General features: G+C 43.1%; 1 protein-coding gene across 14 annotated transcripts in view; it reads right to left on the bottom strand.

The window, feature by feature from the left end:
- The window catches only part of LOC131458146 (rap guanine nucleotide exchange factor 6-like), a 103,779-nt gene that overhangs the window by 3,635 nt on the left and 87,365 nt on the right, over positions 1-12,779 (bottom strand). For 11 of the 14 annotated variants that reach the window (XM_058626924.1, XM_058626922.1, XM_058626926.1 and 8 more), the window contains 11 exons: positions 12,150-12,390; positions 9,450-9,617; positions 9,147-9,362; positions 7,399-7,610; positions 6,906-7,029; positions 5,774-5,797; positions 4,068-4,288; positions 3,707-3,880; positions 3,440-3,586; positions 2,684-2,803; positions 733-1,018 (listed from right to left, as the gene is read on the bottom strand). In XM_058626924.1, the coding sequence (XP_058482907.1) occupies positions 733-1,018; positions 2,684-2,803; positions 3,440-3,586; positions 3,707-3,880; positions 4,068-4,288; positions 5,774-5,797; positions 6,906-7,029; positions 7,399-7,610; positions 9,147-9,362; positions 9,450-9,617; positions 12,150-12,390 (1,933 nt within the window). The remainder of the gene's footprint in view (positions 1-732; positions 1,019-2,683; positions 2,804-3,439; positions 3,587-3,706; positions 3,881-4,067; positions 4,289-5,773; positions 5,798-6,905; positions 7,030-7,398; positions 7,611-9,146; positions 9,363-9,449; positions 9,618-12,149; positions 12,391-12,779) is intronic. The other 3 variants (XM_058626928.1, XM_058626927.1, XM_058626919.1) reach the window with 1 other exon arrangement.

A 12,779-nucleotide genomic window follows, 5' to 3' on the forward strand; every position in this document is an offset into this window, starting at 1 on the left:
TAATGAGGGAAAGGACATAATTGGAATCCAGCTGGGAGCAGCTTAAGGTAGCAGACCTAAAGTGCTGGTTAATACACACACACACACAGTGTGCGTGTGACCCTGTGTGGTGTCTTTTTTGATATGGTTGGCTAACTGGGAAGGTTTCTGACGCTTTGAGGGGAAAACGACATGGACTATTTTAGAGTTAAAGTCCAGAATATCTTGTGTTTTCTGACTGGTGATGAAAGAAACTGCACCAAATATCTGGAGTTGAAGGTGTTTTGAAAGATAACACGTGTTAACACGTGTTAACACCTTAAAACAATCTTAACTGCGAGGAAAAACGTTGATGTGAAAGCAGAACTCTCAGTTTTAATTATTCCAGTTAATAATTCCCCAGAACTTTTTTTTGTTTTAATCAAGATTCTTCCTGTAGTTTTTTTAAGTTGTGCTGCACAAAGACAGACACAAAAATCAATAATAATAAAAAATATTTGAGTTCTGACTTTAAACTCAGAATTTCTGACTTTAAACTCAGAATTTCTGACTTTATTCTCAGAATTTCTGACTTTATTCTCAGAATTCTGAGTTTAAGAGGACAAATTTCCCTGGGGAACAATTTAGTGTTCTTCAAAATTGTCCATTTTTAAAAAAGTTAGCTAATTTCAATAATCCAGCTTTTCATTGAAATTAGACAAGATTTCCCACTGTTCACTTCCTCATGTGTGTGAATTGTTAAAATGAACTCACCTTGTGCTGGGCTGGCTGTTATCAGTGTTGAACACGGCATGTGTTGTTGTTGTTGTTGTTGCCGTGCTCTCAACAGCTGGAGCGGCCGCTGTGTTTGCAGTGGCAGCGTTAACATTAGCAGTCGTGGAACAGACTCTGCTGCTGCTGCTGCTGCTGCTGTTACACCGGTCGTCGGGGCCGGGAGCCGCCACAGAGTCGACGGAACAGATACTAGAGCGGGACGAGATCTCGCTGTGACTGGAGTCTGACAGGTTGTCTGCTTTGCCGGGTGGGAGGAGAGCGTAACCTGCGCAGAGGAGAGGAAGACGTCTCTGTTAAAAACGAGGTCAAATATGAATCGTATCAGTGAAGAAAAAGCAAACTAAAACAAAAGAATAGTGATGATTTGACCCTTTCACCTGAAATATTAATAATAATAGCTGTGTGTCTCTTTTTTCGGGAAAATGTGGAGACAATGTAAAACTTCACGTAAAAGAACTCCCCTGAAATGAACTGTAGATTCAACAATACTCTCACTGTCAGTCTGTCTCAGTGTCATGTGCAGTATTTTCTACAGACACGGACGTGAACGTGCAGTTTAAAAAACGAGAAGACATGAGGAGTTAAACACGGGATTACACAGAAATAACTCATCATCATCATCATATCTTGTCGTAACCAGTGTTAAAGCTGGTAATCTTCAGCCTTGACATCTTCGGGGGCCAAGGGATTATCCTTTTACCACCTCTGTATAGATATTGCAGTAAATTGGTCTCCTGCTAAGAATTAACAGGGGGCACCACCAAGTGAACGTTTGCTACTTGCCCCAACAGGAATAACTGTGAAGGACACTTAACTGTTGGACTCAACGTTTAAACTTTATGTAACAAACAATATGTTGAACTACATCACCTGCAACTCCAGGGGAAACTGAATGAACATGGCAATAAATAAATAAATAAATAACCAAATAAATGAATACAGGGCTGTGAATAAAATCAAATAAACGGTGAACATGCCATGTTACGAAAATATGAATTTTGAGATTTGATCTCAAAGGATGCTTCATAAGGAAAACAAATAGGATGTAAAGGGAGTATGAAATCAGTGGCAACACAATACAAAAGCCACAGAATGATACAAACATGGAAATGCTGCGGAAACCTGGAAAACACCTGGAATAAGTTTGTTCTCACTGCCTCAACTTTTTCAAACTCGGAATTTTTCTCTCATGTAACACTTTAGAAAAGAAATGCATCACTTTAACATGCTCTTTCTCATAATGAATTCTCAATAACAGATTCATTATCAACAACAAAGACTTCTGAAATACAACTCGCTGCCCCTGAATCAGAGTTTTCACTCTTAAATCAGTGATTAGCCTCTCAATCATGTTTCTTCTTGGACGGTCTGTCCCTGCAGAGCCAGAGGAAAGGGTTGGGGCTGAGCGACCTCCTGGCTCTCTTCTCTGCTTGTCTTAGTCTCTCATCCTCAGGTGAGGAAGGCACAAGCTCACCCTCACCCTCACCCTGATGCGGTCTGACCCACACTGGCCTCTCCCTGGACTCACTCCTTTCCCTCTTTTTCCTGAACGGTGACATCTTACTGATCCTGATGGGCGACTGTGGGAGATTTGGTCTGAATAACAACTTGGGTCGTGAATGAGGTGTCAAACTTGAGGGTTCCGACTCTAGTGGACTAAGCTGGGACTCAGTGTTGAGCATCTGATGGACCTCATGTGTCCCTGTCCATTTCTGCGTGGGATTTCCTGCTCTTGCCCTCCGCAGCATGAGTCCTCTCCCTCTCCGTTGCACTGGAGGAAACAGGGGCCTCTGCAGCACCTCTGCCTCCTCCTGCGTTATCTGCTCTTTCTCTTTTTCCACTTCAGTTCCTTTCTTCTCTCTGTCCCTGCTTCTCTCTTGGCTGTGCTGCCTGGTCATGAGGAGGAATCTCCTGCGGAGGTGGGCCCCACCTATGCCATAGCTGCGCAAGCTGGCGGTTCCGGCCTTTGTGCTGGCGTCGCTGGTCAGTGAGGACGAAGACCCCGACAAGTTCATGTGGCTGGAGTTGTGGGACTTGGCCACGCCTCCCACTGAAAAGCAGGGAGGAAAGAGAGAGAGAGGAAGGGAGAGAGAGAGAGAGAGGTGAAAGTTATGGCACTGTTTTTATGATTAGTGTACATAAGGGAACAAAGTGACAGTTCAGGTGATATCAATAGCAGAAAACGTGAGAAATGCACCGCAGAGAAATTCTACACAATCCTCAAAGTCGGCTCCGCACAACTCTCTCTGTATTCTGAAGTATAGCGGTGCCTAGATCTCGTCTAGGTGATATTACGTTCATTTTATCCAAAGAAAGACAGAGGCAACAGCAACACCGCGCTAGTAAAGTGAGCTGACTGCAAACAGTTTGAAATATGACTGAAAACACAAAGAAGTGCAGACGAGAAGTTACAGTTAAGTGAATTCCACTGCTCAGGTGAGCCCCGCCTCCTGTCCCTTTGCTGCCCCCCCCCCTGCACTTGGATCCACCTCTGCACTCCCATCCCATCAGTTCACTGTTCTTGACTCCTTCTATGTAGCTTATTCCTCTCTTGTAATTGGCTTTGGATAAAAGCGTCTGCTAAATGTTAAACACTCCCACAAGTCAGGTCTGTCCAATCAGAGTCCAATTTCTCCTATGAACAAGTCATGCACTGCAGCTTTAACATCACTTTTTCTTTGCAAACCTTTGCGCGGCGAACCCTGAGGCGAGACTGTGGGGCTGGAGTGAAGGGAGGAGATGGTGGAGACGGTGTCATCAGACGGTCTCTTGCTGCTCCACTCCTCTGACGAGCTCACGGGAGGCTTCTTTATCACCTGAGGGGAATTTGAGTCTGAAGAAGCAATAAAGGAAAAAAAGAAAGAACAAGGTGACATAAGGTTACAGAGCCAGAAAGAAAAAGTACATTTATCACTGATTTCTATATGAAATAATAACGCAGACATGGACTCACTGGGTGTGCCTATGTCCTTGGCCGTGCTCTTCTTCCTCAGTGGGTTCAGCGGGACCTGGACCTGAAGGACTTGTGAAACCCTGTTTTGTGTTTTCCCCGAGGGCAAAGCCGACCGCAGAGACACGGGAGACATGTCTGACTTGGTCGAGCGTCTCTCGCTCAAATTCTTAGACACTGCAGCCAGGGACAAAAAAAAAAAAAGGTGCTCTTTTTATGCCATTATTTGATTTAAAAATATGTCATTAAAGCACCTACAGTGAAACCCCGTTACTAAATGCACATAAACAATACATAACTAAGACATTTTAGCTGCTACCGCTCAGTTTAGCCGTGAGTGACGGTGACAGTGTGTGTTACTCACAGGTGCTGTAGGCCGGCTCACACTGCAGCGACATAATTTGATGTTTCTCCTCGTCCGACTCCACCGTCAGGTTGGACAGGTACTGCTTCACCTTCCGGGCCATCTGTGCGTCCTCGTACAGCTTCTTGGCGTTGAGGAGCGAGCTGCGGCGCACGCGCTTCTTGTGGGCGCCGCCCTGCACGTCCAGCATGTTGGAGTTGGTGCTGCCCTGACTCAGAGACCTGGTGAGGTGTAAGTAAAGAGAGAGAGAGCAGGGAAGGAAGGGCAAAAGGGGAAGGAATGAGGACAGGACACAAAGGGGAAGCAAACAATGTAGAAGAAGATGAAAGGCAGCGGAGGACAGACGAAGGTAAACGATGAAGGAAAGACAAAAACAGGACAAATGCACGTGGAATTAAGACAGGAAACAAACAGGTGGGGGTGAGAGGGAGGGGAAAGAATGGTTAATAAATCAGTACGACCGTCCATAACACAGGCAAAGCAACTCATCTGATATAAAGTCTGTAAATGTTTCTTTGTGTCTGTGCGTGGAATATAAAGTAAGGACCATGCAACTGGGAGGAGGAGGCAGTTCTCGTGGACGTGCCATGCTATCACAGAACAGCAGAGCATTCTGCCACATGAAGGCAAAAAGGAGGGGGTTAGGAAAACAAGATGCACAAGATGTTGATATGTGGGACATTATGCCAGGACACAGGCACTGAACTAAGCCTAAATCTGAGTCAAATGGAATCTGTCAACATGTCTTATGGTTTGTTTCATGTTGCCTTTACTTGGCAGGGGTTTAAAATACAATGTTTTTAGCTGAGGGTTATTTGTTACCATGGAAATGGCACCTTTTTTTTTTTTTGCAGTTTTCAGTTTCTTTGTTTTGATTTAGAAAATCAGGTTCAAAGAGTTCTCAGTGGCAAAGAGTGTCTATGCTTATGTTAACATAAAAAATGATCAAGGAGAGGCAAAAAAAATAGCAGAGGGCTGACTTGAATCTTCCACCTTTACACATAACTCTAATATATATATATATATATATATATATATATATATATATATATATATATATACATACATATATATATATATATATATATATGTATATGAATGGTTTAATGACAGTAAATTTTAATTTAAACCAACAGCAAAAGGCTAAAATACAAATTTAGATAACTTTCTTCACTATCTCCTTATCACCATATGACCATATATATTTAAAGCCTCTTGGTGCCAAAATCACTGCTAAAAATGCCTCTTAAAAAACAAGAAAATATAACCACTATTAGGAGAAAATTACTTGTTTCACGCAAAATGATCAGCCAGTGCAGCAAGAAAATGGTGCTTGTTACGTTTTAATAAGTATCTTAAGTAAATAAGTCCAAAAAATGGTGTGATTAGATAAATACGCTTAATTCAAGTCATTACAATAGTAAATGTTTTAATTGTTTGTGTTATTTCGAGCTACTATACGACTCAAACATCCACTCCTATGAACATGGCAGGGTAATTAAAGGAGGGGAAATGATGGGACTTCAGAATGGTTGGGGTGAATGGTCACTGCAAATGAGAAGGTTAATCACACACAAGCACAGGCAGACACGTGGATACATGCAGCGTTTATGGTGGTAGGGGGATGCAAGGTGGTTGGGATTGTTTTTTTTTTTTTTGCTGGTCCAGACAGAAACAGGATGAAACTGGTCCCAGGACAAACTTACCCTAAACTCTTCCACCTCTTCTTCCTGCAAGCAAGAGGCGTGAAGATTGAAGCGTGACTTAAGGACAAGTTCAAGGGGTCATGGGGACAGGAGGACACGAGACTATGTCGAGGCCATGCCACCACAGACAATAAATGCTCGGAGATGGAGGGAGACACCATCAACCTTTCTGTCTAAAATAAGATGTCCTCAGCTTGCAGTGTGACAATAGTGCCTGAAGGGGGCAGTCATGCTCTGCACCAATGATCAACTGTGAGCAACACACACACACACACACAGATGGCGTGAGGTACACTACAAACTGAGGTTGGTATCAATTCGACTTCCACTTCCAGGTGATTGGCATGGAGAAGACAGGAAGTGAACAGGAATTGATCAAACCAGACCTCACGTGAACGCCTGATCCTGCAGGTGAAGGATTCAGGGTCGGTTGGTTGGTGGAGGTATGGTGTAATGGTTCCCCTTTTTGCCCACAATTGTAGTGTCTTTTATTTTTTTCTAAACCTGGAAACTACCTCGCAACGCTGGACTTTCTACATGCATGTGTCTTTCTGAGAAAACGTCAGGGTTTCAGTCTGACTGATGTGAAACTGGAAGAGCCAGTTTTAACGAGAGAAAAAGCCACAAAAAAAACCCAACAATTTCATCCGATTCTCGACAGAAAACTCTACAGATAATATGCAAATGAACTCTTGCATGATTCTTTATGGCTTTTAAACCAATAAAAATCACTTTCATAAAGCTCTTAAGACTACATTTTCATGTTCTCAGTAATCTCAGGCTTTCTAAATATCATAATATTTTTCTATATTGTATATTCATAGATGTTAAAATGTCTTTGCTGCTTTAACACCGTAAATGTCCCCATCGTGGTACTAATAAAGGACTTACCTTATCTTAAATTAACTAATCTTAAAGCCCTTGTGTGTCCGGAGACACTAAGAATTTAAGGGAACATCACAAGCAATGAGTCATGAGAATAAACCAAATGATACAATGACATATACGTACATCTACAAATTGAATTAAACTGGTGAATTAAAAAAAGGCTTTAAGTCAAACAACTAATCAACTGGCTCCAGAAGCAGCGCTCAGTTCAAATAAAGATGGTAAATGTATGCGAACAACCAACCTCTGTCTGAACATGAGCGCAGGGTCCATGTTCGCAGACGTCATGCGCACCACGTGACGGATCTCCTTGGCGATCATCCTCAGCTTCTCGAAGTTCACCAGACCGTCGACATTCGAGTCATTGCCTGTAAATACAAGTAAATACAATCATAATGAGTAAAATAAGAAGCTGACATCAATCCAAATAAACATATTTGCTTTCGTATCATTCCTCCAGGAGATGGAAGTGTACATTTTTGTTGTTTTTGCACGATATGCATATGAGTAAACATAGAAAGATAAAAAAACAGTGCAGCTTTGGCAGCTTTGATAAGACTTCTTGTCACAGCGAGATAGGGAAGTCTTTAGCAGAAGTAAAGCGTCCTATGTCAGCCTGAAACTGACCTTCTGCTCTCCACAGAGGAAGTAGAGCATCAAACTGAGCAGAATGACAAGAAAAGTCTGTTTATGTGAAAAGCTAAAAAGCACACAACATTCTGTTCAGCCGTTTTTACCTTCGTGTAAAAAGGTGAGGTCCTTCTTGACCACGGGGAACAGCGGGATGATGGGAGGCTGCATGCTCTGGCTGCTCAGGATGTTGCGGTACTTGGCCATGTTCCTGGACGGGTCAAAGACGTCCTGCAGGTCCCCGGACAGCTTCTCGTACTTACTGGGCAACTTTTCCCACGAGCTGCGCAGCCTCGCCACCGGTGCCAAGTTCAGGCCGCTGTGCGAGGAGAAGCACGGAGGCAGAGATAAATAGGTTATAGTGGGAAGAGAGGAGGAGGGTAGTGGCAGAGGTGAAGACGCAGGAGAGGGGAATGAGGAGAGAGGAGGAAGAAGATAAATAAAATTCAGTCCGTCTCAATCAAAATCCTCCGTGCTAAAAAGTAGCAAGACTTCCATTTTCATGACTTATGACTTGCATTTCATCCATTTCTGCTAATTTCTCCTATTAAAATATCTTTCCACTTCTTGAAATTGACTAATTTACTCATATCTATCCATCCCTCCTGTACTGCTTCAACTACCTAAGTCTTCCTCACTGTTGTCAAAGTTGAATGACCTTTTTTAATTTATTTTCCTCTGCATTGCATCTATGAATGTTGAGGATCTGGGTCACAGCGCTCAGTTTGTCAGAGGAGAGTAAACGGAGCACTGAATAACCACATGAATGTGTTTTTTTGGGGCCAATTCAGTGACACATTAGCAGAATAAAATAAAAAAGGTCTACGGTATATTTGTCACATCTCATATCCCCGCCCCCTCATCAACTGTTTTATTACCCGTTTTCACACCGCCACACCCACATGTCTTCATAGGAAAGGAATATGTGCATGTTATTTTTATTTAAATACAGTATATGCTGCATTCAATCCAAAAAAGCTGAGGGAATAGAACGGCCCTGTAGTCTAATGTCATTTTTTTTAATATATAAACAAGGCACAATGGCAATGAAGTGTGTAAATGTTCCTTTTTGTGTCTTGTCATACATAAATAAGCTTCTTATTGTGTCTTATTAAAATGATACAGACACAGATGATCACCAGGAAAACACATGCAGAGATCACACCACAGAGTTCAGGCAAACAAAAGAGGCCTGGAGGAAATTACCAGCTACAAACAGTAAGTGTTGCTATGGGAGTCTTCTTTTTTTTAATGATGAAAGGCTGCAGGAGCAGAGTGTGTATGGTGTGGGACATTTGAGGCTCATTCAGGGAGCAAACAGGAGGGAGTCGGTGTGGGTGTGGGTGAGGGTGAGGGTGAGGGTGTGGCTGGTGGTAAGGCTCGATTCTCCAGAGAATGTGGGGAAGGAGGAGGTGGGAAGCCAAAGCTCATTTGGCACAAGAGCCGTCATGGGACGTGGAATAAAGGCTGACTGTCATCGCCAGCATCTACTACTACACCACAACCCCTGACATCACACACATAGAGCTGAAACAATGAACCGTTGAATCGATTATGAAACGATTACTAAATGAATCTACAACTATATTGATAATCGATTAATCGGTTTGAAGATTAAAATGATTGTTTAAGCTTCTTAAACGAGAGTATTTTCTTCATTTTTTTGCTCTGGAGAACAAAGATATCATTAAAAGTGAATCATTTCACCTATCAACATTTTTTAAGGTTTTCTGATATTTTATGGACCAAACGATGAATTGATAAACTAATCGACAGATTAATCGATTATGAAAATAATCGTTAGTTGCAGCTCCACACACATAAACACACACACTTGGACAGAGCCAGCACTCACCTGATGATAGCGAACATGGAGTTGAAGTTCTTGCACTCTCTGCAGTGCAGGGCGATCTTAATGAAGTGCTTGATGGTCTTCATCCTCTTCAGGGCATTCGGCTCCTTCAGGATCTCCGTGGCGACCCAGAAGGTCTCCTGGTTGATCACCTCCTCAAACTGCTTCAGATTGCCGCTCCCCACCGACGAGTCCAGCTTGAATAAGTCGTCCACGTATCTGGAAGCCACGACGACAGAGAATAAGAAAACGTTCACGCTACTTTTTCTATTTAAATTGACGTTGATGAATAAAACGACCACTTACTCTGTGGACTCGATGTTCCTGAAGAGCTCAAAGTCTCTCATGGAGAGCTGCGCTGCCACCTCCATGGTGCTGAGCTGCAGCAAAGAGATCTGACTCTCCCTGAGAAGGTCCTGTGCGTCCTCGTCTGAGCACAGCGTCTCCGTCTCCATGTTGTTCTTCAGGTAGTACCTGAGGCATAGAGGGAGATCATTACGAGGTCTTTTAATGCATAAATTATTCAATAATCCACAACTTCCGTATATAACTCTTGTAATTCTAAGAGTGTTTTTGGAGCTTCAACATGAACTAGATCTGCAGTATCCTCAGACGCTTTAATAAAAACGGCAGAGGCAGAGAACCCGGATAAATCTCTTAAATGCCTTTTCTCATTGCCACATTGTGTGTGTGTGTGTGTGTGTCTCAAACTTAAGATTACTTTCAGGAAAGGGAAAGCAAACTCTGATGGTACTGACAGATTACAGCCATTTTTTTATGTTGAGCTACACAGGCTGCAAGAGATAATAAGAGTATAAGAGGAGAGGAAGCAACAAAGATGACAGATAGATGAATGACAGGGGAAACTTTTTGTTTTTTAGCTCGAGTTTCCAGCAGATAATAATCTATTTTACCTCATTATATGCTACGTTTAGAAATCTAATGCACATGGTGTGAATCTAGCCTTTATTTCTCAGCCACAAGACCTTGATATTTCACTAATCAATATTTATAGAGCCCATAAGCAGAACTAAAGACATAACTGGCTGCACTTACGCTACACATGTTGATATTTTAGCACTTTCAGAGAAATCGTGAGTGCTGATAAAAATGCTGACAAAGATAAAAGAGGAAGCTCTCGTGCAAAGATGACAAGAGGGGAGGTTTCCACATGAGAGAGAAGAGGGGAGGAAACAAGACAAAGGGAAGAGGAGCGGAGCACAGAGGGAAGGAGAGAGGAGACGAAATTAATGATGGACAAAGTAGTGCTAAGTAGATTCAGGCGAAGCAAAGTGGCTGGAACCAAGCCATTCCAAATAGCCACTGGTGGTTTGTGTGTGTGTGTGTGTTTGTGTGTGCGCTGAGCTTCGGATCTTCCCTACACTATATGCACTATGGCAGCGGGAAGGAGGCGGGGCCTGTCCTGCTTTTAGAGCCTTTTGTTTTGATGCACAGAGAGAGAGAGAGTCTCAGTAAACACGTATCTGTCAACTGCTTCTAATAAACACAAACACTGCTGCATACACACTAAATACAGCACATCCTGTGTGTGAATAATGTAATAATACTGGCAGCGTGTACACAAGGTCAACAAAGTAAAGACAAACACTTATTTTGTGTGATGTTCCCTGCTCATGGGTCAACAGTTAAACCTCTATTTTCCTCTCAGTATTTCAGAGAGCAGGCAGATTTCTCAGATTTCTTCATCCCAAACACAAGGAGAGTTAGTTACGTTTCCTTCCACAGTAACTCGACCCTCTCAGTGTGGACGACTGTCCTTGTCCCAGTATAGAAGCACGAGTGGGAAATTGATTTATTGAGCGAAGCGTGTCCACGACACGACCTATTACGTTACAACAACTTCCGCTGGCATCGAGGTGGTACAATAACCACGTGCCATCCCACCGCCATGTTTTCTGTTCTTCTGTGTACTGGCATCTTCCTTTATATTTGAGTCCAAGCCTGGGGATGGGAACAGTGGAGCATGTGCAGAGCCAGTTTGGCCAGTTAAAAATATACAAGCTGCAGTAATTTGACTCGCAGCAGCATTATCGATGTTAACTGGGTGCATGTTAGTTCTAGAATACACTGTTTGGTGCTGCCTGGACACGTATGTAGAGGGAAGGGACTGTGTCTGCATGTCAATGTGAGAGTATGAATAATTCCAGGAGTACCATGCTGTCTGCTGAGGGCTCCACCCCCGACAGAGGATGAAATATTTATGCTAACCTAGTTGGAAAGGGACTGACGAGGGGACACGGGGAGGCAAGGAGAGAAGGAGGGAGAGAGTGAGAGAGGGAGGGAGAGAGAGAGAGAGAGGGGGACAACGACGGAAAACTGATGAAGTCATTTTAAAGCTGACTCCAAGCCCGTCGCCCAATTATCCTTCATGTCCTGCTAACTTTCATCTTAAAAGAGAATGTGTCTGGCACCCAGAAGACAGTGTGATGTGCCACACACACACACACACACACACACACACACACACACACACACACACACACACACACACACAAACTGCTGCAACAAATTAAACACATCTTCACTGAGAGACTGAAACGAGTCCATGTAAGTGATGCTGCTGAAACGGTTTCATTGTGTCCACAGCAAAGTGAAAACAGATGCCGTCCTTTAACATGTCACGGCGGCACTTTACCAGCTTCACACGCTTAAATATAAACGCATGTTTTAGGTTTTTAAAAGGGATAAAACGGCAGCTTCAGAGTCTGCTCAGTGGAGCAACTGCGACTGCTGCTCAGCACCGCTTCATCTACGACTTAAGTGAAGAGGGATCGCGGTCCTGAGAAGAGCTTCTGGTCCTCAGAACCTCAAGCCAGGAGTAACTTACTCGGGGAATGATTTATAATAATAATAATTTATTATCTGCATTGTAGCTAGACTAAGTGAATTCACTTTCTCCATTAAATGCTGTTATTTGAAGTCCTAAGAACGAGATTCTTCCAAAACACGACAGAAAGGTCTGGTGTAATCCTCCGGCTTCTTTACCTGCCGTTGAGCTGGATTCGATCGGCCAGTTTGGAGAGCTGGTCGGGCAGGCGCCGCTGCTTTATGACGCCCTCGGGGCTGACGGACACCTCGCACAGCGAGTAAGTCTCGGGTGCGGCGATGAGGCCGAACTCGTTGACGGTGTGGGTGACTACATCCTTGGCCGTCGTGTCCTTACTGATGATGATGTAGCAGCTCTGCTGGTCGGCCTTGAACACACGAATCACCTGGTCGGGGATGTCTGAGTGAGGAGAGAGAGGTTGATATGTTTTTAGTCTGAGAAGGCCCAAGAAATATGCACATGTAACTCTGTGAAATCAAGTTTGTGACACAATAAAAAAGCAATATCACACATTGTTGGAATAATGTGAAAAACCCATTAAGTTATGATTTCCTTATTTGACCTTCATCACATTTTTATTCTTCTAGAGCTTTTAGGTGACAAACCTTCACATTTCTGATATCAGTGTAACCAAAATGAAACTAAATAATTGTACTGTTTAACCACATTACAATGCATTTCCTTGTACAGTATATCAAGTCAATCTTGATCAAAGTATTTCTGTGTACTTGTTTCCTGCAAACTGCAACTTAAGAATGTTATTATGAGTTTTCATCCCGTTAATGGCC

Source organism: Solea solea, chromosome 4, assembly GCF_958295425.1.
Source record: "Solea solea chromosome 4, fSolSol10.1, whole genome shotgun sequence".
Lineage (NCBI taxonomy): Eukaryota > Metazoa > Chordata > Actinopteri > Pleuronectiformes > Soleidae > Solea > Solea solea.